Consider the following 25,632-nt stretch of genomic DNA (forward strand, 5'->3'; position numbering starts at 1 on the left):
AAAAGAAGGGATGAACAAGCGATTAACAAGTGCCCAACCAACGCATAAAAAAAACTCTTGGCCTGTTTCAAATACTTTTCTCCTTGATTCTCTGCTTGTGCCCTCCTGTTGTAAACCGCGCCTATCCAAACAGTATGACGTTAGGCGTTTCCAATGTGCTTGGACAAACGTTCAGCCAGAAGGCAAATGTTGCCTTCTGGGCTTAGTTGAGCTAGGCACTATAGTTGAGCTAATAACGCCAGGTATTTTCATGCAAGAGCTCCGACTGTAGTTAACAATATGTGCGCAATGAGAGTACTACGATCAATAGTGCAGGCGCTGTGAAAATTAAAATACATACAAATATCAGATCTTTCAGTGCTTATCACAGAGCACATCAAGATCCACAATATCAGTGGAAGTGCAATCGGCTGTAGTTCAGCTCCTTATACCTTAAAAATAAACATTTGTCCTCGCACCTAACCGTCGAATTATATAATAGTGGGAAGCATAGCATAAGTCTTGTCATCGAAATGTAAAGCAGTTTTTGCCATGTCAGCAGTGGTGTAGTGGGTAGTGTAGTGAGCTGTAGATCTCTAGGTCGGTGGTTCGAATCCGGAGCCGCGCGTAGTTTTTTTTTTCGCGTCCGAATTTTTTTTTACTTTCTTTAGTTTACTAACTTCAATGGAAGCTATTTTATTGTTAATTGCCTTATAATTCCACCCCAGCCCTTCCCTTTCCTTTCCCAAAAATTGTAAACCAGACACATATGACACATATGTGTCATATATGTCATATGACACATACGAGATATTCCATAATCTCGTATGAACCAGACACATATGACACATATATACGAGATTTTTCGATAGGGACGTATTAATCGCTATCGGTTAATCGTCTTCATATTGATTACGGTCATAGATTTCAATCACGCGTCTACAGCGCGCACTTCGCTTCTGCGTCGCGTGGTTGCTTCGGACGGTAGCAAGAGTTGGGGGGTGCGTACGTCGACTGATGTTTCGGAGTGCGATCGTTTCCTGCCGCCTTGATCCAAGCTTGAAGACGTAGATGCGACCGGCCGTTGTGAAATACCGAGATCTTGCAAGATCTCACGGTATTCTTTTTCAACGATACGGTACTTGCGTTGCTTTGCATTCATGGCGAAATGCAGAAGCTTTGCGGTGAAAGACGAGGACCGCAACAGCCGCACAAAGGGACAGCAGACAGGCAGTACGACCAACACCTCCACACCACATAAGAAATACAAGCGCGAGCACTCGCGGCATGACTCGCGGGCAGGGTTGCCGTTGGGAACATTTTAAAAGGAGCCAAAACTTGAGCTGAAAGTAGTCAAAAGTAGCCATGCCATTCCATCTTAGCTGTCGCGTAAAATAAGATGTTTTGCTCATTAATAAATTGAAGTATAAAAAAATTGATAAAAATGATTCTTGGCGGTGTTGTCAACACTAAGCTTCAAAGAAATTTTTCGAAACTAAACGTGTATTTATCCACCGCTTTACGCATAAACGTAGGCATCCGCTCTCGCTCCCACGTGCGTTCCAAGCCAATCCCAATCCATAGCTTGTGGTCATTTCGTTTGGACGTTTGGCAGCAAAGCGCGCGCTTGTGAATTTTTATTTCTTCAAGCTTTTTGAAGTTTGGTGGCGGCACGCGTGAGTCACCGAGGGGAACCAGGAGGCACTGCTTGCGTAAGTATACATTCTGTCCTTTTTTCCCTTTCATGTTAGTTGTCAGCTAATATTTACTTGTGAACTTGTCAAGAGTGAGGACAATGAGAACGCCTCGTGTGTCGCCCCTTTATCTAACTTGTCTGTAGGCATCTGTCAGCAGTTGTCTTTTGATTAACTCAGCGGCGCATTGCAAGGTGTAACTGCGTGTAAGGGTTGGGGTAATATGAAGTAACACACACGTACACGAAGGGAAGCGCTTCTAAATGTCGTGTGTGTTTGTGTGTTCCTTCATCAGGGTGAACGCACTATCCCGGCAAATCTTGTTGGCGCATTGCTTCTGAGAGGGTTTGTTTCTCACGGCACATCGTACATTTATGTACGTGTATAGATATTATGATCATGATCGCAATGACAGTCGTCACGTGGTTACGGCGCTCGGCTGCTGACTCGAAATACGCGGGTTCGATCCCGGCTGCGGCGGTCGAATTTCGATGGAGGCGAAATTCTGGAGGCCCGTGTACTGTGCGCGATATCGGTGCACTCTAAAGAACCCCAGGTGGTCGAAATTTCCAGAGCCGTTCTCTGCGGCGCCCCCCATGACCAACCAGTTGCCACGTGCGATGCAGTTGAGTGTTTTTCATCGCCAATTTTTGCTTTTGTGAGGCTAATCGCTTGGTTCAGGCATGCATGTCAGACGTCATAGAGTCGCAGCCTGCATGCCTTGTGCTTGATTGACAAATGCTTCCATGGCAATGTTGACATTGTTGCGTTGCGAGTCTCCGTGCGATGAGAGAAATGTGACAAGAACAGGATGAATGAACACAGTTCTTCTGTACTGCCAGAAGTAATGCTGCTCCTGCCAGTGATCGGTTACAGAAAAAAAATTGAGAGTACTTTTTATTTATGTGTGTCCCTTCCCGCTACTCAGAGCCTTGTATTACAAAGTCTAGATCAGTGTGACTCTACATATAGCGAGTGCTAGTTTCGAGCTCGCTAATTGAACGCGCTTGTTTTCTCTCTTCCTCATTTGGTCAATCTTGCGTTTTACTGGTTTCTTTTTTCATCACTATGCTCCTGGTAGACTGCACTCAGTTTGATGTTCAATGCAGTGAAGTTGCACGCCACTATTGCTGGCTGTTATTTGGTTCACATGACAGCAGGCACAGAAATATTGTTTAAATAAGTCCCAAATTGCAGGCGCTCGTGACACTTGTAACTCTCAACTCATGAAAGTTCAGAAGTGCGTTGCGAAGTAGAACGAGATGGTTGTAAGAGTACCTGTCAGTTGTCATGGTAGTGTGAAGTTTTCGGCACCCAAACAGGCAAGTGCCAGTAGAGTATGGCACAGACAGTGTCTGGGAAAAATCCTTGTTTCCCCATTAATCTTTTGTCGTGTTTCCTCTGTGCAGCATGTCAAAACAATTCGCTGTGGTGAAGTTTCCTCTTGAGGACGACTGCCTTGCAGTCATTCCTGTCGGATGGCTCACAGAGACAAAAGAAGAGTGCTACTGGCCTGTGGCCAGGAGCTCGGAGGTGACGCGGCTCGCAAAAGCCAGCTCTCGGAGGGGAGTGGATGCGTTGCCCAGTGGTCGTCGTTACCACTTGCCATAAGTAGTCTTATTGCAGACATATTGATGGTAGCTTCATCAGCGATTGTAAAGGCCTCTTTGCTAGATTCTGTGAGTCTGCACCTCTGCATGGCTAAATTACGACTAAGAAGTCATGTTGATAGCCACCGCTTAGCCAGCTGTCAAAAAGAGGAGCAGAATGAACTGTTAGCTATTGCACTTGTTAGCTGATGAACTACTTCTGAAACTCATTAGTGCCTTGTTTTTGAAGACCTGTAGTTCCCAGAATTAGTGCTGCACTCAGTATGCTTAATAATATTTAGTACAGAAAAGTTTAGTATGGTATTTTTTTTTGCATTATGAAACATTTTTTGGCACACAAAAAGCACAGACAAGGAAAGAGCACACAATACAAATGCCAGACATCAATTGATGCTTTGCGTTGTGTGCTCTTTCCTCATCCATGTTTGTTGTGCACTGAGACAGTGTTTCATAATGCAAATTCAGAACCAACTCATCCAGCTGTTTACATTTAGTTCAGTTTGAATTGTTAGCCTGTCGCAGTGGCTGAGTGGTCCATGCTGCTGAGCCGAGGGCCCAGGTTACATCCTGTCTGTGGTGAAATGGAGCAGTGCAGAATGCGCTTGTACTCTGTAATATCAGTGCATGTTAAACAACCCCATGTGGTCTAAATTAATCTGGAGTCTTCCGCTACGTCATTCTTCATAGCTTAAAGCTGTTAAATCCTAGAAACCAGAATCACACTTTTAATTGTAAATAAAACAATGCCTCTGCCACATGAGCGTTTCACAGGCTTTCAAACTGATAGTCTGTTGGCCTGAGTGTTGCTATACAGGCAGCTGAACGGGCATCAAGTCAGCAAAGCAGCCCTCGGACATATTTTGTAGTGACAATTCTGTTAAGTATGGATACGTGTTTAATTATGAGGAATTATGTGAGTTAGTTTTTGGAACCCAAAGTTTGTACGAGATTTTGGTGCATGGTATTGAGGGTGCCTAAGACTGTATGCTGTTTGGGCAATTAAATATGTGCTCTCGAAAGTCTGCCAGTTTCCTTTCATAAGGTTTCTGATATAAACAGCAAGCTTCTTGTGGTAAGCGGCCGTGATGGTTAGCAGTCTATGGTTGAGGAAGGAAGGACCCGTGCTCTCACTGTAATGTAAGTTATCAATCGCTCGTACAGCTCTTTTTTGTAAAGTAAGTACTTTCACAAAATTGGTTGAGGTAGTCGTTCCCCAGATCAACAAACAATATTGTACATGCGAAAAGACTAGAGAGAAATAAATTTGTAGTTTGAATTTTCGAGGCAGTATTGTGCGAAATTTATTTAGGATACCAACAGAGCGAGCCATTTTAGTGCAAACGTAGTTTACACGATCTGTCCAGAGTAAATGTTCTTCAAAAATGACTCCAAGGAACATTGTAGAGCTGACACGAGTTATAGGAGCTTGCTCGAAGTGAATTTGGAAGTTGTTCGGAACTTCCTTATTTTTGGCTCTAAACAGTATGTACTTTGTTTTCCTGACATTAAGTTCTAACCTATTTGATTTTAACCAAACAGACAATTGGGATAACCAACTATTGGAGGCTGCTTGCAAAATATTACTATCTTGCCCTGAAAAAAATATGTTAGTATCGTCTGCATAGATTATAATGTTGTCTGCTGGATGAAGGTTGACGATATTTTTTTATTTATTTGAAATACCTTACAGGCCCATTGGGCATTGTGTAAGGGGGGCGAAAAAAATATAATACAGTGCATTAAAACCAGAGGAAACAAAAGGAAACATATGACCATGATAAAAAAGAAATAATTATTTATTTGAAATACCTTACAGGCCCATTGGGCATTGTGTAAGGGGCATTGTGTATAATATCATTAATATATAATAAGAACAACGTTGGTCCTAGAACGGAGCCCTGTGGCACACCAGACACAATCTGACCGATCCCAGATGAAATACCGTTAATGATAGTTGTTTGAGATCGGTTGTCAAGGTAGCTAGCAAATAAAGTTGAAGGAACGCCGCGTATTCCATAACAATGCATTTTTTCAAGCAATATCTTATGGTTAACCGAGTCAAATGCTTTCCTCATATCAAGGAATATGCCAACTGTTAGCAGTTTATTTTCTATGTTTTCAATTAGCTTTTCTTTGATTTCCAGTTAGGCGGCCTCAGTTGTTTTGTTTTTTTTGAAATCCGTACTGTTGCTTGGAGATGACATGGTTTTTGTCGAGATATTGAGAATGTTTGCAGGATCCTACAAGAGCGCCGAAAAAAAGATGCGGCGCTACGAGTTCACTTCAGCCCTAGAAAGCTCGGCAGTTTCTGGTAATTGAAATTCTCATATTTCTTTATTGATGAGAAATTATTTTGCATACTCAACAAGACGTTCATGTGCAATTCTTTTTTAGGAAATGAGGGCCACAACGATGTTGTACAGCTGCCGTCACCACGTAAGACATGAATTCTCATTTGTTAAGCCGCCGCGGTGGCTCAGTGGTTACGGCGCTCGGCTGCTGACCCGAAAGACGCGGGTTCGATCCCGGCCAAGGCGGTCGAATTTTGATGGAGGCGAAATTCTAGAGGCCCGTGTGCTGTGCGATGTCAGTGCACGTTGAAGAACCCCAGGTGGTCGAAATTTCCGGAGCCCTTCACTACGGCTTCCCTCATAGCCTGAGTCGGCTTTGGATGTTAACCGCCTTAAAACTAAAACACCATTTCTCATTTCTATTTAATGTAAGGTCGACATTGTGTTAGTTTTGATTGGGGATTTATGGTAGTATGCTTGCAAAATCTGGGAAAAAAACTCCACCGTAGCTAATTGCACTTGCAGAGAAATGGAACGTGCTCAGACTTGGCATCAGCTTTTTACATTTGCCATGCTCTCAGATCAGCAGTGAATCTGCCAGTAACCATTTCGTGGCAAACTCTCTTACCCACGTTAACAGTACTGCGAACAGGTTTCTATTCACATGACATATATTCCGCTCTCTGTTTTTGGTTTCGCCATGACAGTTTCTTTTGTGTCCTTAAATGTACCGTATTTTCCAGTGTATAAGACGCACCCGCCATATATGCAGGCTGTAATTGAAAAAGTTGCTATATAAGACGCACCCCAGTTTTCCCAGTTGGGCTAGTGAGGATCAATTAAACACGCTTGCGCGACCATCACGAAATTCACCGTACTTGTGAGAAATTCTTAAGCAACGTTAAATGGTCGAAAAAGGCAACACTCACGCCATTCCTGCCCACGTTTTGGAAAAAAAAAGAAAAACGAAAAAACTCTCCCACATGTCCATAAGAACATTTTATTTCTACTTAAAACCTTGGAAGTCTTCACCTTCGGATGCGCTATCAAAAAGTTCGCCCATTTCTGGTGGCAACGCGACTGAAATATTCTCTTCGCACTACGTACATGGAGCAAACAAAGTGGCAAAGGGTGGCTGAAAAAAGAACGCCGGCTTGTCCTGGCTTGTCTTGACAATGGCGAGAAGCGTGATTGTCATCATCTTTTGGCATTTCACATTACTTTTGCTTGGGGCCTCCGAAACGGTGGTGTGTTTGTGATCCCGGAAGTCGTCATCCCCGTCGTTTCATGATAAAGTTCACCTAAAAAAAGTTGCGCACGGTGGTCCCCGTATTGAAGTATTAACCGTGTTACAACCGCTTCATTGCTAGTGATATTTTTTGGTAAAAAAGGCTTGAACATGAACCTGAGTAATTTCTGAACTCTCTAAAAAAAACGAAAAATTCGCATATAAGACGCACCCTTGTATAGGACGCACCAGCAAGATTTTTGAAAAAAGCCGCGTCTTATACACCGGAAAATACGGTACCAATGCACCATGCTGGTGCATGAGAAATGTAGTTATTGAAGTACTATAGACACATATTTAAAAAATTGAAAACTGATTTTTCAGGAAAGAAAGTGGTGCAGTAATTCTCTCGCATTTCGGTGGACATTCATAAGAGAAGGGATAAAGGAGGGAGTGTGAGAAGAAAGGAAGAAGGAGGTGCCGTAGCGCCCTGGGATAATTTCAGCCGACTGGGGATCTTTAACGTGCACTGACATCGCACAGCACACGGGCACCTCTTGCGTTTCGCCTCCATCGAAACGCGCCGCCGCAGTCGGATCACAACGTTCTTTTATGTGTCATAGGTATCTGCATGATGTGACATTGTTTGTCACGTCAACTACTTGTCATGGAGGTGTCGGTTTTGATGGGTTTTGAATTATGAAGTCTTTGTACAGCCTGTGATTGAAACCAAATTAAAATTTCTTTTCGGCCAAAGGAAGTGTTACTATTGCCTGAGGGGCATCTCTATATAACCAGGAATTTGTTTCTGAACTTCGTAATTTTGTGTCTATTGTGTTTTAAAAAGATCACCTGTATGAAAAACAGCCTGGCCATGCAACTGTTCTGTCCCTTCTCCAAAAATATCCTGAAGTAGCATTTCTGCATTCAATTAGGATAGAAATGTGACATTGTGGTTGTACACAGTAATGTGTTCTGTACTTCCTGGATTGCCATCAATGACGCATGTTCATCTCCAGCCCCACTGAATCACGCTGGGGAGAGCGTGAACGAAAACAGTGCGCCACCCAGCAAGCTGGAGGGGTCGACAGCTGGGACTGTTGATGGTGAGATTTTCACTTTGTTTACTTTTGTGCAAAAAGAGAAATGCAAGCCAAACATGGGGACACAGTGAGAGGACAGAACAAATGCTGCTTGTCCCGTCTTTTCACTGTGTTCCTTTCTTTTAATTACACTCCTATTTTGTCTAGTATCAAGTGACACAACAAAATATAGAAGCTAGATCTGCTTTGCCTTGAAGAAAAACAGAGCAAATTTTGAATTTCTCATTGTACCTGCTGCTGCCGAGCAGCAGTCAACAGGCCCAGAAAGACCTAGAGAATATACTTATTCAGGAAGATATTTGCACGGAGTTCTCCTCAGTGGCTCTTGAAACGGTGCTAGGAGCACATTTCTAGTTTCAAACTATGTGCTTTGAAAGGGGTCACTCTGAAAATCATCACATGTATTTCTCAAAAACGATTGTATTGAACTGAAGTGGTACTGGAATTTACAACCTAGTACTTCCATTGCTTTCTCCTCTTGTGATTCATAGTGGAGTGGTTGTTGTGTGCCCTTCCCAAGAGCTGTATGTTGTGCTTTTGTTGGGTTCTTTTGGATCCTGGCATTTCTGTTGCCTCTCCCGGCCTACATCACCACCAGGAAGCCACTCCTACGAATTGCACTCTACACAGTAGTCCCATGTTCTGTGCATTTGTTTCCTTACCAGCATAATTTGGTCGCTTGGTCGCGGTTGGTCAGCAAGGCCCATATTGTAATTTTTCATTGTCTTTCAAAGTATTTTAAAAGTTTACTGGTTGGAAGTCAATGCAGTGCCATGGATGCAGCGAAATGTGCTGAAAAAAAATTAATTGCGCTATCACAAAGCTCCCATAAAGGTTTGGTTTGGTTTATGGGGTTTTTACGTGCCAAAGCGACTAAGGCTATGAGAGACGCCGTAGTGGAGGGCTCCGGAAATTTCGACCACCTGGGGTTCTTTAACGTGCACTGACATTGCACAGTACACGGGCCTCTAGAATTTCTCCTCCAAAGAAATTCTAGCCGCCGTGGCCGGGATCGAACCCGCGTCTTTTGGGTCAGCAGCCGAGCACCATAGCCACTGAGCCACCGCGGCGGCACTCCCATAAAGGGTGCTGAAGGAGATAAGCAGCCAATAATAGTGGCATGCTCTGAAGGAGGACCTCTTGCTTAGGAAAGAACTGAACAGCCTAACTGCCTTGTGGAGCACATCAGCTGGCTCCTAGTCTTGTCTTGCCTGCAGCAAAATGGATGCGTGGTAAGAGATAAATGTGACCTTGTTTTATTTCTCAACGGTTTGGGACCTCCTGTGCCTAGCAAGAAACATTTGGTCCACCTCTTTGTTGCATTTCGCTTGTCAGCTAAGGGCTATAATTCCATAAGGGCTATCTTTGTTGCAGTTTTAATGCATTGATCCCTGCCAGCACTTGCAGTTAGAACAGATGTCTACCTCCAGCATTTTGGCCAATGTGGGTTTTGCCGTGAGCAATACTTTCCAAATGGTGCAATGCTATATTAAGGGCACAGGCCTGCTCTGCTTTCTCGCTTCTATTAGCACATGCTTCTCATGACACTGGAAGAATCCATTTGCGACTAACTGCTGCCATCTCTGCCATGGTGCAATAGCAGTGGAAATGCCCATGAAGCAATGTAAAAATTGGCGAAGCTCATAGACTGAGAAGTCCTTTACACAACAAGGCTGCAGGTTCTGTGCTAGCTATCACACATAGAGCAGCTCCATTTCACCTAGGTGTTTGTCAGTGCATGGTGACATTTATGGCATTTAAATTAGGCTAGCAAGGAATAGAACATGAATTAGAAGTGTCCTGGAGGATAAAAACTGGTGGAAGTTTAGGAGCATAGTACAGAGTGTGTTGCTGCCTACTGTTAGCCTCATACTGTTCTTTATTGTACCTCAGTGCGCAAATGATATTATTGCGCCCAGGTTAACCCTGCTCTCACTGAAATTGTTGATTGCTTCAGTTTCAGCTACCCTGCTGAAGCTGATGTGCCTGGTGCTGGAGGTCCGACAGCAGCAGCGCGACTTAATGCAGCGGTTACAAAGGGAGGATCACGTGCTGCTGCGGTCGGACCGGCAGCTGGAGCAGAGGACTCGGCCAGTGTCCCCCTCGCCACCGCCTCCCACCCTTGCACTGCCCGCATTCTCCCCCGAGGAGTTGGACACTGTGGAAGCTGCCGTCCAGGACGACAGCGTGGCTGCTGGACTGGTGATTTAATGTTTCTGATAATTCGTGTCTGGAAAAAATGAATGCCTACTAACGAATTGCATGCATAATGTAATTCCGAGGTTTGTGAAGAAACTTGAGCTGCAAGAGTATTTGCATGCCGTGCTCTGTGAATAACATGCTCTTCATAGATATAATTCCTACTGTTGTGCTGGAGTGTGCTGTCACAGTGTGTTTTGTTAATGTAAATCTCTTGTTCATGAAAGTTGCTTGCTGATATACACACTGGCTGTTTCAGTGAACATTTTCAGGAATTCCTAAGAATAGGGAGTTCAAAATAGAAGAAATATTTGCAGGTACACACGCACAGTTATGCAGTAAATTATGTCCACCACTGCTGAGAGATCGTTCCTCCAAAAAAAAAATTGTTTTCCCATATCGAACTTGCGCTTCTTTAGGAATTTGTGAGAGTGTTCACTGGAACGCCCTGTCGATTCCTTGTGTGGTAAGATTTACTGTTGGAAGCAAAAGTGGTACGCAATGCCCAGCCGGTAGCAGAGCTTGCAAAAACTGCATCACGTGTCGGGACAGCTGTTAGGGGACTCTCTTTATCTGCTCTTTGGCTCCTATCAATTTGTTGGGCTCAGTAGCAGTGCTGAACATGTGGCGCTCGCAATATTGCTTACGGCAAGTGCCAGTTGTCACATCATGTTTCAGCCACGCAATGCAAAGAAAATGCCACCTGCGAGACTGCTGTCGCATCAGAGCGTTTAGGCGAGAAGGAGCGCTAAACAGCAAACCAAGCTACTGATGCTGGTTCTGTGCGAAGCATTGCACCTGTCACATCTTGTAGTAGCTTGGTATTTGGCGGTGCAGTCACAGGCTTTTTTGGGGCAGTTGCTCTCAGATGGTGTCACTCAATGTCATTCGATGTAGTTTTCCAAAGCTCTGCCGGTGGCCGGTCGTTGCATAACAGACTTGGTTCCAACAAATTTTTTTTCTCAGTCAAATATTTCTGTGATTACATTATTGTTTTACATCGATCAACAGCAAAAAAAATCCCCTATGCTTTTGTTGCCTGTGGCTGCCTTTCTTCGTATGTGTCTCATAACGAGCCCCTCATTTTCCTTACATTTGTCATTTATTGTTGTGCTGTTTTAATTTAGTTCAGCAGTGGACTTTGTAGCTAACATTAAGGATGTTGTAAGGTCTGTTTTACAGGAAGCTGAGCTTTCGGTTAATATACTGTTGCATGAACTGCTGTGAACACAGCTGGAAGTTGGTCCTCTCTCAGCGCGTCTTTAATTTCGGCTAGGTTTCCCAAATAATGGGGCAGCTTTAACCCACCTCTTCCCTGTCTTTTGCTCACATTATGCACATTTCATTACTTAATCTGCTGCCAAAAACAAGCAACATCGTTTAATTAAATGTGGTTGCTAAGCACGCAGCTTTACTCAGGTGCTTGGGGATTTAAATGAGCGCCCTTTGTATATCATTAATTAGACTGCTCAATTTCAGGGTAGTGAGCCCCGCCATGGTGGCTCAGTGGTTAGGGCACTCGACTGCTGAACCCAAAGACTCAGGTTCAAACCCAGCCGTGATGGCCAGTTTTCCATGGAGGCGAAAAGCAAGGCGCCCGTGTGCAGTGTGATGTCAGTGGCGCATGTTAAAGACCCCACGTGGTCGAAACTTCCGGAGCCCTCCACTATGGTGTCCCTCATCATAGCCTGAGTCACTTTGGAACTTTAAGTTCTACAAACCAAATCAATTTTAGCGTAACGGCTGTGCAGAGAAAACACATCCAGCACATAGATATCTGCAAAAAGCATTATAGTTATAATATAATAATGTCCAAGATGCAAAGCATAATGGGTAGGAGTTGGCCACCTTTGCTTAATCGCTAAAGTTTCCCTGCTCTTAGTAAACTGGAAAAAAAGAATGTCCATATTGGTGGTGGTGCTTTCTGCTGGTAGCAACTAGTCAAGCTATTGTATCATACAGAAATTATGCATTATGATTGTAGGTATACTCGCATGGGCTGTTGACAGGTAGTCACACAATTGTCTTAGCTATTCGATTCTGCTAAACTAAATGAAAATATAATTGATGTTTGTGCCTAATAGCTTGTGCACCTGTGGTGTTTCTTTTCAGCGAAAGCAGCTGGTCCGCCTGGGGGGCAAGGGCCTGAGGGAGGTGGGCTCCAACATAATGACCGCCATCATGGGGGTGGCTGTACAGAGGATGTACAGCCTCCATGGCCGCAAGGGCAAGTGGTCATTTATTGTCCTGAAGTTATGCAAGGTGGCAACAGGTATGTTGTTGCAGTAGCTTTTAACTGAATTTTAAAAGATGAGTGGAAGAACATGCACCAGGTTCTGCTGCGCTTTGTTTTCTTTTCTTCTTTTCAGTTGATACTTTACCAGTTTTCTTTTTCATTACAGGTGAATATTTTGTTACTGTTTTTATGGGGGTAGTCATCTGCAGTTTTCTTCCATTTGCATCTGAAGATATATGAGTCAGCAGATGCCTTTCAAAGAAAGCCCTCCCATCAGTCACATCCATCTCTTGTCATGGATCGTAGTCGTGCCTTGTATCTGCCAGCCATTTGTGCTCCCATATGTTAGTAGTGCAAAGTGGTCGACCGTGATGTCGCAGCAGCTTTATACAGTTGGTTAGAAGAGCTTTCAGGTGGATTTTCTCCTCAAGTTGTATTTGGATACTGTAGTCCTTTCATTTTGGCACGCACTTTGAGTTAACATGTACTTGTGGCCTTTTCTGTTTTCTCTGTTGCTGAAATAATCTTGATTTCTGTGAACGAGCAAACTTTTTCTGCTGGCCTAAAATGAACGCTTATCTTATGCAGATGCCATCTGTGAGAAGACGGGGGCGGATGTGGTGGAAGCGCAGGGGTTTATTAGGAAGTGGTTGCCAGGTTCGGTGGACCGTGGCGGCGGACGCAAAAGGCGTTTTGCCGAAGCGTTTCTGCCAAGTACCGCTGCCGGCCTGGCAACCACTGCGAGCCCCTGTGCTTCAGCCCCCAGCACAGTGCCCTCCCTTCCCCAAGCGGCCCCCACCTCCCAGAAATCCTCCTCCCGCGCGGCCCTGGCTCCTTCCCAAGGTCCCGCCTCCTGCGCGGCCCTCGCTGCCTCGCAGGACTCGCGCAACCACGCGTCCCCAGCCACGGTGCCTAATTATTTAATAAATTGTTTCTCAGTTGGATTCTTTCGTTGCCTCATTTTGTTGTGCATGTGTATAGAAGAGATGATTGCAGCTTTGCAATGCCAAAACCCATGGCTTTCCCAATGCGAACATTAACTGGAATGTGAATATTCGCTGGACTGGAAATGCAATGGCATAAACTTCGGGCAAGCGTTAGCAGAAAGGCTGAACAGTGGCCTAATTGTGGTATGTCAAGCCGGTGTTGGTAGAGCGGCTGAAAGTGGGTACAATAGCGGCATGAATGTCGGTTCAGTGTTGGTAGAGCGGCTGAACAGTGGTCTGAGAGTGGCATGAATGTCGGTTCAGTGTTGGTAGAGCGGCTGAACAGTGGTCTGATAGTGGCATGAATGTCGGTTCAGTGTTGGTCCGAACATCAGGCCAAGGTTGGAAAAAGTAACTTTTTGCCCCAATGCCGACGTCGGTACGACTTTCGAGCCGGTTTTGACCAGCATTATGCCAGCGTCGGTCCATTGTTGGTGTGCTGCTTGGGTAAGCTCCTTTTTTTATCCTACGCGCTAATCACCGACCTTTCACATAAGGCAAAATGCAGTACACAAGGTTTCCCTGAGCTGCAGCAACGAGACATATCAACAGGCAAACAGCGAATGAAATTTCTCATGGCTGCTCGACAGCAATAAACTCAAATTAGAAAACGGTAGTACATCGACAAAGTATCCTTAAACATTTTCTGGTGAACGGCGACGGCTATTTATTTCGGCTTGGGCGTGCGGGAGAAATGGCGCCAGGAACGCGCGCAGCTATAGCAGTGCGCTGCCCCGGCAGTGGAGCTGGATACGAGGAACCGCGGCGACGCCGCGAAACACAGTAACGGGCGCGTAAAGGGCTGCGTTTTAAAGTAAAATCCTGAAAAAAAAGCAATCGAGCCCTGACTTCACTCAATGCGTCGAAACACCTCGCGCCTTTCCTGCCTCTCTTTAAACAAACTTGGTCGCTTTGAAGCGATGTCACGTCGCCAGCACAGCGGACGACAGATCGTTTTACAGTTGTTCAATTCTGTTGACAGCGTCTGTAAATAAAGCAGGTCATAGAGGACGCTAATAGGCCAGGAAACTATACCCACTTCACGAAAGCTCAAACACTCAAGCGCACTGTTTTGAATCAGAAGGGTAGACGCTTGGGCTTGTTGATTCATATTAGCGCTGTGTGTCTGTGTTTCCGACTCCTCATGCCTTTCGCGCTACGCTTTTAACCGCTATTTTGATTTATCCAATGTCACATTTCGGTATGTAAAAGAGGTAAAACGCTGGCTCATACTGCTTTGCGATTTGCAGACCAAAAGAGTAATACTACATTGATGCTTTCACAGCACAGTAAAAATGAAGAGGGGCTTACTTGTGCGGTAAACAGGGTTCACATTTCAGCGCAGCGCTTGTAGCAAAAGATACCGTCGGAAATGTTCCAGCAGCAGCGGAAAGCGCCGACATGGCCAGCCACCAATTCCTCCGACGTGAGGTGCCAATGGCTGAATGCCGCCGCGCGCAGAACTCACAAGCTGCAAAAGTATTAATAGAGCCCGCAAACATGTATATATGATCACTAGCAATATACTGCGCAGGAAGTCACATTCCCCACAACACCGCCTTTCCTATACAAGGTAATATCGGTGCTGCCCATTAAGCAGTCTGGCCCACCTCTACAAATTCTCAACATTTGCTGCCCCCCGAAACTTGAGAACGTCGAGTTCAGTGAAAATTTCACACAAGCTATGCAGGTGGTGAGAACGGATCCCCTCCTTATGGTCGCTGAATTCAACGCCCCGAGCATTCTTTGGGGTACTGCCTTGAGGACACGCATGGGAGGAAGCTTGCGGAACTTCCTTCTACACTTTGACTCACCCTCCATACAGACCCCGCCACCCCAACACTTGTCGGCAATCCGATTCAACGAGATAATTGCCCGCACGTCACATTTACAAGCAACATATGCCATTATTACGAGCTCTATCCCCCTCCCCACTCCCGCCTATCCCACTCCAAACAAATCCTCTGGAGGCGACTCCAGACCCGAACTCTACCCCTCAGCTTCTGTCCTACTTCCGCCATGTTTCCCCAGAGTGCACTCTCTGCGGAGAACCGCACTCCACCCTGGACTACATCCTCTTCGGCTGCCCTGCCGAACCTCCCCCGCAGGGACAGCCCGCCATCGGTACATGGGAGGCATGGGAGGCCCTCCTTGCGTCGCAGGACCCGGACGTGCAACTTCGCTGTGTGAATCGGGGTGCCAGTGCCATGGCCCTACGTGGCCTGGACGCGTGTTTATTTTTCAGCGCAAGCCCAGCCAGGCCACTGCTCATTGGCTCGCTGTACTGTTCACGTCACTTCCGCTCCGATTAGTACGCAAGCATTAAAAGTAAATGGCTGTTCTAAAGAACTATCTATACAAACGTTTCATATGCATACAAAATATAATGAATCTTTGAGAAACTAGATTTCAACGTTTAGTTTGGTCACGTGACTAGGCGCACACGAGCAGACGACGCCCAAGAGTGCAATAACGTGACATGACGCCACTTTTGTCTACAGTCAAAATGGCCGCTTTAAAGGTCGTCGCCCGTCGCGGCAGTCACGGTGTTTTCGGGCAGTTGTAAGCAAGTGGTTCCAAGACTAGTGCAAGCCGCCTAGTTGAATCCAGGATACTTGCCTCTGAATGGTTAAAAGTGCGTCGATTCCAAGGTGCTATGAAAGCGACGTAGGACCTACTCGTTGGCGATGTCACGAAGCGTTTGTGGCCGTGTTGCAAGCGTTTCTAATTCCTGTGAGGACCACCACGGACAGCGACGAGTAACAGCTGCTCATGGTGAATTTCCTGTGCGTGCATAAGCTACACAGCACAGTGACAGTGTCCGAGAAGTGAAAGTGGTTGCGGTCGGAGCAAGTGCTTCTCCGCCGAGGCAGAGAAGTGCGCACGTGCGAAGGCTCACTACGCATGCAGTGTGTTCCGAATGCTGAAATGAACTTGGCGTTGTGCAGCTAGTCGCACTGGTTGCAGTGATCGCGACCGAAGCGAGCGTTGTTATACGCATATCTCTTTTGCAATAACTGTCAGCAGGGAGCAAGCCTGTTTACATATTACAGTGACAACTACTGTGCACTGCTAGGGAAACGCTCGTCCCATCCTGTCTCTTCTCTCGTGATCGTCCTTTTTTGCGCCTTCCCTTGGCCAATATTTTTTTTTTCTATCACAAATGTAAAACCACTGCTGTGTGCTATTTTGAATAACTCACTAATAATTTAAAATATATAACCTTAGCTATTTGAAAAATGTGATTTTGTAATTATGACGGTTGTTAGCAGCTTGTACTGCAGTCTGGCTTGTTCCACTCAGTGTGTACGACCCGATAGAGGATTCGTGTGCAGTGTGCAAGTTAGCCTGAATGCAACTACTGTGCGCATATATTTATTTATTTGGAACACTGCCAGCCTCTGGTTAAAACTTTAGCAGAGGGGCATTACATGTATCATAGTAAAGGATAACATTTCTAAAAGCGGCTGTGCAAAGGACATATTTATATGCCATGATATTACTTGAAATAGAGGAAAGTTCTCGATGACCACATTATGCATAATAGAGCATTTTATTGGTTTGCCCGAGTGAACGAGTCAGTCGGCACTTTATTAGATCAATTTATTTTAATATTTATTATGCCTCAACGGTACTAAGTGGCAATACCTGAGCGGTGAACTTTGACATGGTGAGGCAAGTAGGTGATTGATGAGTTCGCAATGTACTAAGAAGGGAATAATTACTCATTAGCATCCAAGCGCAGCCATACAGCTGCAATGAAAAGCTTTGTAGCTTTTTTTGTAGCCGTATGGCCGTGCTTGGGTGGATGCCAATAATTATAATGACTGCCTTATTAAAAATCATTTCAACCTTGAGGGATTCGGCTAAAATATTGGACCAACACCACTCCCATTTCGAGCTCGCTCCATCATATGCTAGCCATCCCGGTTCGCGCACTTGGTAGGGCAACTCGGTGAGGCAGTAGTCCCGGGTTCGAACCCCAGACTAGGGTAACTTTTCCTCTAACTACAAAGTTTCTGTAGAACCTGAGTAGCTTTCTTTTGTAGCAGTATGGCTACACTTGGGTGGGTGATAATGAATAATTACTCCCTTATTACAGACGTTCTCCACACTGGCGGATTCCTCAAAAATATTGGACTTAAATTGTCATTAACTGCATGGATTTCTACAGTGACCAGTTCGAAGGACAAGAGGTTAGTAAGCATAGCCTTGCGAGATGGAAGACCATTCTAGCCTTTCGTGGCAAAAACAAAATTGAATCTTGAAATGCAATGGCATAAGCTAAGGGAGGGACAGTGCTTGTGCAGCTAGTGCAGAAGTAACCATGAGCAGGAAAAGATTAGTTGGTTATGTGACAGTAAAGAGCAAAAGAAACCTGCAGTTTCTACATGAGACGAAGAAATTAGAAGATTCATCTTTAGTGCTGTGACGCTGGAGCTTCTACAATAGTCTGAGAGAATAAAACAAGCGGCTCAGTTCTGAATTCATCCCAGGATCTGAGAAAAATTAGATTTGTGCCATGTGGCATAACAATATTCTGCTGATGCCGCACAGGAGTTTTGAATGCAAGCAACATGGAAGACGGTGACACTACCCTGCTGAAAAAAAGTTCTATGATGCAATAACCTCATAGATCATTCATCATAGAATATCATACAATCTGTATGATATATCATACAATTAGTATGATATCCTATCACATCTCTATGATGACTGTATGATTTTACAGAAATGTATGACATTTGAATGATAATTTTCTATGATTTGTATGATAAGTCTATGATATTTGTATGATAAACTGTATGAGTTTATTGTAGAGAGAGGGTGTGGTAGATGGTCCTTGGCGATCACAAAATGAACAAGGGAGGGGAAAACCTCGGGTTGCTTGAGCCAACGTTTCGACAAGGGGACTTGTCTTCGTCTGGGCCAATTGCATCATATTGCAGGTATTTATTGCATCATAGAACTTTTTTCAGCAGGGTAAGGACATGCTATGGTGTAAATATCCTCAGCTGTGGGTAGTTGTATCAGGAATTGCTCCAAAGCTACCTAAACAGGATTGAAAGCCGGTGTTCCACATGGCTAATGACGCTCAATGTAACAAAATGCAAATACATGCAGGTATCGCGCAAGCGCACTAATATCGACTACACGTATTCACTCAGTTCAACCATCCTCACTAAAGCTGAATCATACCGGTATCTTGGAATCCATATCACGGGCAACCTCACTTGGTCCGAGCACATCACGAAGATTGCTGCTGATGCATCGAAAACACTCGGCTTTATCAGACGTCACCTCAGTTTCTCCCCTTCTTCCATTCGCAGCCTAGCCTACAAAACTTTCGTCCGTAGCAAACTTGAATTTGCATCCCCAATATGGAACCCACATCAAGCCTACTTAATAGCCAGCCTAGAAGCCGTCCAAAACCGTGCAGCCCGCTTTATTTCCTCCAACTATGACACCCGCTCTAGCATTGCCAAAATAAAATTATCTGCCGACATCAAGCCTCTCGCGCATATGCGTAAAATTGCCCGTTTATCATTACTGCATAAATTGTACTATTGTTTTCCCTCACTTCGAGACTCCCTTCTGCTCCCTCCCCTCCGAACATCACGCCGTCTTTTCAACTCCATGAGCATCCTAAGACTCCATGGCTCCTCAAACGCATTTAACAAGTTATTTCTGCCTCTTGCCATTGAAGAATGAATTTTCTACCCGAATGTATAGTCACTGAACGCGATGCTCTTAAATTCCGCCAAATGCTGTCATTTCACTTGAAATCCCAATGTGGGTAACTGTTGCCTTTGCGTTTTATTTTTATGTTATGATTGTTTGATTTACTACTGCACCTGTCTGCCTGATTTATGAACGTGTATTTCTTTTTCTCTTCCCCAAGCAACGATTGTTTCACTGTTTTTTTTCACTGTTTCATTGTATATTTTTTGTTTTTGTTTTGGACCTAATAATGTCAGTACTTGTTTTGATATTCGCCCCCCCCCCTTATGTAATACCCCTCCAGGGGTCTTTAATGGCCAATAAATGATGATGATGAAGGATTGTTATGTGAGAATGTTGGGTGAGACCATGTTACATTGTCACCCAGTTCGGGTATCCACCGAGATATGTGACAGTTACTACGTCATTTCCTTTCCTCAAAAACCAATTTCTTTTTTTCAGTATGCAGTGAATATGCCTTTCTCAGTAAGGCCTTATAAGTGGGCAAGATGTAGTTATCCTGAAAGTAAAAAACGTTAGTGCATTCTTAATAACATTAGCAAACAGACTAGTCGAGAGCATCCGAAATATTGTTCTGAGAATTGAAATACTGTTATTGATTGCAGAGAGCAGACTCCATAGTCGTCAATGAAGGCATGTTAGGAAACACTGAATGGAAGGTCATAATGTATTTAATAAAACCTCAGGCCCAAGGGCGATGTCTTGGGGACGCCAGAGACTGCAGGAAAAAAGCAGGACGCGTAAGAATTAGTGTGGGAATTCTGTCGACGGCTGGCTGTTAAAGCTTGGAACCAGTTTAGAGCAACTGGATACAAGTTATAGCATGAGAAATTACGCCACATTTATATAAATGAGGGATTTCATCACACGCTCTTTCAAAGCCCAGAAGAAAAAAAAAGCATTAAGGGGGATGTTACCGTTGAGGGAGAATGAGAGCAAGTTGGCTATCGCAGGAATGCTTTCTAAAGCCTTGCCAATTTGGATGAAACAACTTAATTGGCCATAACATTATAGCACCACAAGAGTATAAATTATGTTTACAATTGGGCGCACATGCCAACGGCACAAATAGGGTCATAGGTGCTGGGTGATGACTGGCAAGACGCATCCAGGGGCCAAGCTATGATGAGACAGGAGGCTATCTTCATGGCATGCACAAGATATATGTACACACTGTGTCCTGTCCTGCTGTTGCATTCTCAAAGTTTCACAGGGCTTAAGTGTGCTGTCGGGTGAACTGCTGGAAAGACGGCATGTCGACGCTGTAATAAGGACGAGAATGACAGAACAAGAATGGCTACTGGGTGCGGTGGTGGTGGTGTTCTTTCCTGTCGTCTTTGTTCCTTGTAGTTTCACTAGCTCCACAGGCCTTGTTTTCCTATCCGCTGTTTCAAAGTGGTGTCAGGTAAAGCCAATTGTTATTTTACAACCACGAAACTGCTGTGCCATACAACATTCTGTTAATCAGCTTTCATAATTTGCAATGGCAAATTTACTTCATAAGTCGTCTAGGCAAATAACACAGCTGAATAACTTGTGTCATCATCAGGACTAAAAATAACTAATTTCATTTATACGGTCATTGCTCGTTAATGCAGACCCCATTATGGATTCAAATTATGGACAGTATTTCTGGGGGCAAAACATTTTCAATGCACTCACACCTCAATAACATGGAAACTCGCTCATAACACAGTAGACAGAGTGAAAATAAATACAGCCCTTTGTCGCATAATTGTGCAGAGTGCAAAGACTGTTAAGACTTCTTGAATTTGAGTAGATAAGTCAAGCACAGCCTGAATCATATGCTTTTTTTACACACTGTAATTGCCATCATACTGCTTGTCGCACTGTGTGCAGAGAGTTTTGTGTTAACCCATGAACTGCCAGGCCCAGCAACGACTCCTGCTCACACACTTTCTGGATGCCAAAGCACTTCTTTTTCTGGTGTCAAAAGCATTGTCAGTGCTTGGCGACTCACATCCTGGCTCAGATTACTCATTTCACAAAATAAATTAAGCTGCTTAACAATAAAGAACAGAGTCGAAGGCTTACATTATAGACTCACAGATGCCTTTCCGCCGCCCACACTGCTACAGCACTTTTTAAACGGAGTGCACCATGTCACAACCTAAACCGACCGAGAACTACTCCTCTGGCTCAGCCCACCATCATGCAGAGAAGTTTGTGTTGTCACCAATTCTTCACGCAAATATTTTTGCAGACATAGGTCCACAAAGCAGGCAGGAAATAAAAAAAAAACGACGCTCCACAAGAGACCAGTGCACTACACACGGATGTTTTCGCACGTCGTAACCCGAGCATCCATAATCACAAAATGTACTGTATGAAGCAGCAACACGCCGAAGAATGGCGACGCTGTTGTTGTCGCGGAAGAAAACAGTTCGACGGCCGCACAGCCAAGATCGCGTCACGTCGCACACACAGCAGTTTCGAAGCACAGTACCTACACGAACCTACACGAAGCGCGATCAAAGTCGGTGATGGATACGTAACAGAAACAACGTCGTATAACAACGCTCGCTTCGGTCGAAATCACTGCAACCAGTACGACTAGCTGCACAACGCCAAGTTCATTTCAGCATTCGGAAAACACTGCGTGCGTAGCGAGCTTTCGCACGTGTGTATTTCTCTGCCTCGGCGGAGAAGCACTTGCTCCGACCGCAACCACTTTCACTTCTCGGACACTGTCACTGTGTTGTGTAGCTTATGCACGCACAGGAAATTCACCATGAGCAGCTTCCTTTCTCCAAGGTGAGCAGCTGTTACTCGTCGCTGTCCGTGGTGATCCCCACACGAATTAGAAACGCTTGCAACACGGTCAAAAACGCTTTGTGACATCGCCACCGCGTAGGTCCTACGTCGGTTTGAAGAGCAATGCAATACGCATATCCAGCATCTAACCGCGCGGCTTACATAGCACCTTGGAATCGACGCACTTTAACCATTCAGAGGCAAGTATCCTGGATCCAACTAGGCGGCTTGCACTGGTCTTGGAACCACTTGCGTACAACTCCCCGAAAACACCGTGATACAGTGCTCTAGAACCTGTAACCGTGACACTCTACCGTGACTTGCCGCCATGGAGGAAAAAAACTTCTTCCTCCATGCATGCCGCGACGACCTTTAAAACGGCCATTTTGACTGTTGACAAAAGTGACGTCATGTCACGTGATCGCACTCTCGGGCGTCCATGTTGGGCGTGGTCTGCTCGTGTGCGCCTAGTCACGTGACCAAACTAACCGTTGAAATCTAGTTTCTCAAAGATTCATTATATTTTGTATGCATATGAAACGTTTGTATAGATAGTTCTTTAGAACAGCCATTTACTTTTAATGCTTGCGTACTAATCGGAGCGGAAGTGGCGTACACAGTACAGCGAGCCAATGAGCAGTGGCCTGGCTGGGCTTGCGCTGAAAAATAAACACGCGGCCTGGACACATGCGCGTAATGTGAGGGCTGTGCGGTGGCCCTGAGACCTTGTACGGTCCAAACTCACTTGATTAATAAAGTTTTCCATCCATCCATCCATCCATCCATGAACACAGAGGACACTCTGGGTGATCACTGTATAATCACAACAACCCATTACATGCGTCCTCTGAAGCGCCCACTAACAAAAGGTCGTGTCCCGGACTGGATGACCCTCCGCACCGCTCTATCTATCGTAGAGAACCCTCCAGTCTGGATACGACGCCTGGTGGAAATCGCTCAGGTCTACACTCACACAACCGGAAAAGCAGATACAGCTCACGGAAACGCAAACTGGCGTGGACGATCACCTGCTCCACCTTTTGGAGGCCCGTCGCAGCCTCACGTACGGATGGTAAAAACAGAAACATAACATACGCCTCAACAAACGCATCCTCGAACTCCCACAAAAGGCTGCGGATGTGCTACTCAGCTAGCCGACACTAACTGGGTGGACCGGTGCTACGCGGCAACGCGTTAGATGTCTTTCCGCAACACGTGGCGTCTGTTCCGCGCTCACATCGATACAATACAAACACGCATGGAAACCCAAAGCCCCTTACATAGGGCCTTGCACAACTTTCCAGGAACGACAACCCATCTAGCGCACACGCTCAGGGACCGATAACTGCACCACCAAAGACCCCCGGCCGGCCGCATGCTCGTATGCAGGCGAAGAGAACACGGACCTAGACACATCGTTCCAGCTCCACGATCTCCGGGCGGCCTTAACTATGATGAAACGCGACACTGCACCCAGGAGCGACATTGTTACGGTCAAGCTCTTTGTCAACTTGACGCAGCCTACGCCTCGCTCCTTAAATGCATCAATAGCATTTGGGACGGAGGGACATCTCCCTTTCGGCTGGAAGTCGGCTCTCGTGACCTTAGTCCCGAAGGCCAGAAAACTTAGTCACGTGGAGCACTTCTGCCCTATCTCCCTCATGTCTCCTGTCGACAAGCTGATGTAGACGATGGTGCACGACAGACTCTCCGACTTTCTCAAAACAGAGCACTTTTTGGCGGACACCATATTCGGTTTCCGCCCTCCCTAGTCAGCACAGGACATACTTCTGCAGCTCCACCGCGACATCTTAGATCCTGTGGAATGCCCCCACAACGACAAGGCTGCCCTGGCCTTGGATAGTTAAGGTGCATTGACAACGTCAAACACGAAATAATCCTGGACCACTTCAGTCGCACAAACCGTGGCCACAAGACATGGCATTACAAAGAGAATTTCTCACTGACCGCCAAATTTACATACGTATACAAGATGCAGAACACGGGCCCGTACGCAATCGGCTTGAGGGGAACACTTCAATGCGCGTTCCTGTCTCCCCTCCCTCAATTTGGCAATGGTTCATCGTCCTTTTAAATTGGCTTTTCTGCTTCTCTGCCTGGGATATATCATGCTATTTACGCGGATGATATTACAGCCTGGGCCACGCAAGGTAACCTGGGCCACACGGAATCCTGCCTGCAAGCAGCGGTGACCCTAGCCGACGACTACGTTACCTACTGCGGACTCTGGTGTGCCGCAGCTAAATCTGAATTTGTGCACGTGCTTCCCTCCCCTCGGGACACCGCTTCGTATAAGTGTTCCCTCGGGACCGATCCGGGAGGCCGAGATCCGCGTCCTTGGCATCTTTATGCACCACCAACGCAGCGCTGACACCACCCGAGCCAAACTTCGCACAGTGGGAGACCAGGTGGGCCGCATGCTCCGCCGGGACTCTCAAAAGCGGGGTGGATTACGAAGCAAGGTTGCACTGCGGCTTTCCGATGCTTTCCTAAAGAGTAGAATCATCTACTCGACCTCCTACTCGCACCTGCGCAAACACCATGATGCTCAACTGGAGGTCATCCACCGGAAAGTCATCAACGGGCTCTCCACATCCCGGTGGCCCCGTCCAAACACAGACTTCTGGCCCTGGGTGTGGTGAACACCTTGCAGGAGCTTCTAGAAGCCCACTTAGTCAACAATTCCACGCGACTTGCACAGACCACGTCCGGTCGCCGCCTCTTGGACCGGATACACAGCAAACACGACAACATATTGAGGAGTACGAGGCGGAACGCAAAGGGCGCCCGTGCGCTGTGCGATGCCAGGGCACGTTAAAGATCTCCAGGTGGTGGAAAATATTCTGGAGAGCTCCACTATGGCACCAATTTCGCTCTTCTTTTACTCTCATCTTCCTTCCTTCCTCTACAGCGCGGTTCGCGTGTCCACCTACATGTGTGAGGCAGATGCTGCGCCATTTGCTTTTTTTGGAATACCATCTACCAATTTATCACTTACATCGCACAATACACGGGCCTATACAATTTCGACTCCATCGAAATTCAACCGCCGCGGCCGGGATCGAACCCGCGTATTTCGGCACAGGAGCCAAGCGCCATAACCAATTATGCAACGTGGCATAAAGGAGAAAATGAGAGAACATATTTCACGGGACTGCTACATCTTCATCGGTCCTCCACTTGAAGGTCAAAATGCGGCGCCGATGACCTTGGCTTGACTAGGCCAGTAAAGCTCTCGCTTTACTAAAGAGTGAATCTTTACTGACTAGTCAAAGCTAAACCGCCAGCCATTCTTAGAGCACTAGCTCTAATACTCGGTTTACGCTAGTTCATCATCATCATCATCAGCAGCAGCAGCAGCCTAACCACGGCAACTGCAGGGCAAAGGCCTCTTCCATGTCTCTCCAATTAACCCTGTCCTTCGCCAGCTGCGGCCACTGTATTCCCGCAAATTTCTTAATCTCATCCACCCACCTAACTTTCTGCCGCCCCCTGTTACGCTTGCCTTCTCAGTATCCACTCCGTTGCCCTTAAGGACCAGCGGTTATCTTGCCTTCGCATTACATACCATGGCCAAGCCCACTTCCTCTTGATTTAAACTAGGATGTCATTAACCCGCATTTGTTCTCTCAACCACTCCGCCCGCTTCAGATCTCTTAACGTTACACAAGTTTGAGTTAGGATGAAAAAAATGGCTGTGGTTTGACCAATGGCCATCCCGAGTAGAGGTGAGGAAGCAGCGGCGCGGCAATCGCAGCGGCGGCGGCA

At 45.8% G+C, this 25,632-nt stretch overlaps 1 protein-coding gene across 1 annotated transcript; it reads left to right on the forward strand.

Annotated features, from left to right (window-relative positions):
• The first annotated feature begins 5,319 nt into the window (after positions 1–5,319).
• On the forward strand, positions 5,320–24,506 carry LOC149346531 (uncharacterized). The gene is made up of 7 exons (XM_089541369.1): positions 5,320–5,594; positions 5,678–5,719; positions 7,822–7,908; positions 9,863–10,107; positions 12,217–12,376; positions 12,929–13,307; positions 24,230–24,506. Exons 1-7 carry the CDS (start codon positions 5,486–5,488, stop codon positions 24,504–24,506), a joined length of 1,299 nt encoding a protein of 432 aa, XP_089397495.1. The 5' UTR covers positions 5,320–5,485.
• Positions 24,507–25,632: the final 1,126 nt, after the last annotated feature.

This window comes from Amblyomma mixtum, chromosome 4 (genome assembly GCF_055824585.1).
Source record: "Amblyomma mixtum isolate Tamu chromosome 4, ASM5582458v1, whole genome shotgun sequence".
Taxonomy (NCBI): Eukaryota; Metazoa; Arthropoda; class Arachnida; order Ixodida; family Ixodidae; genus Amblyomma; species Amblyomma mixtum.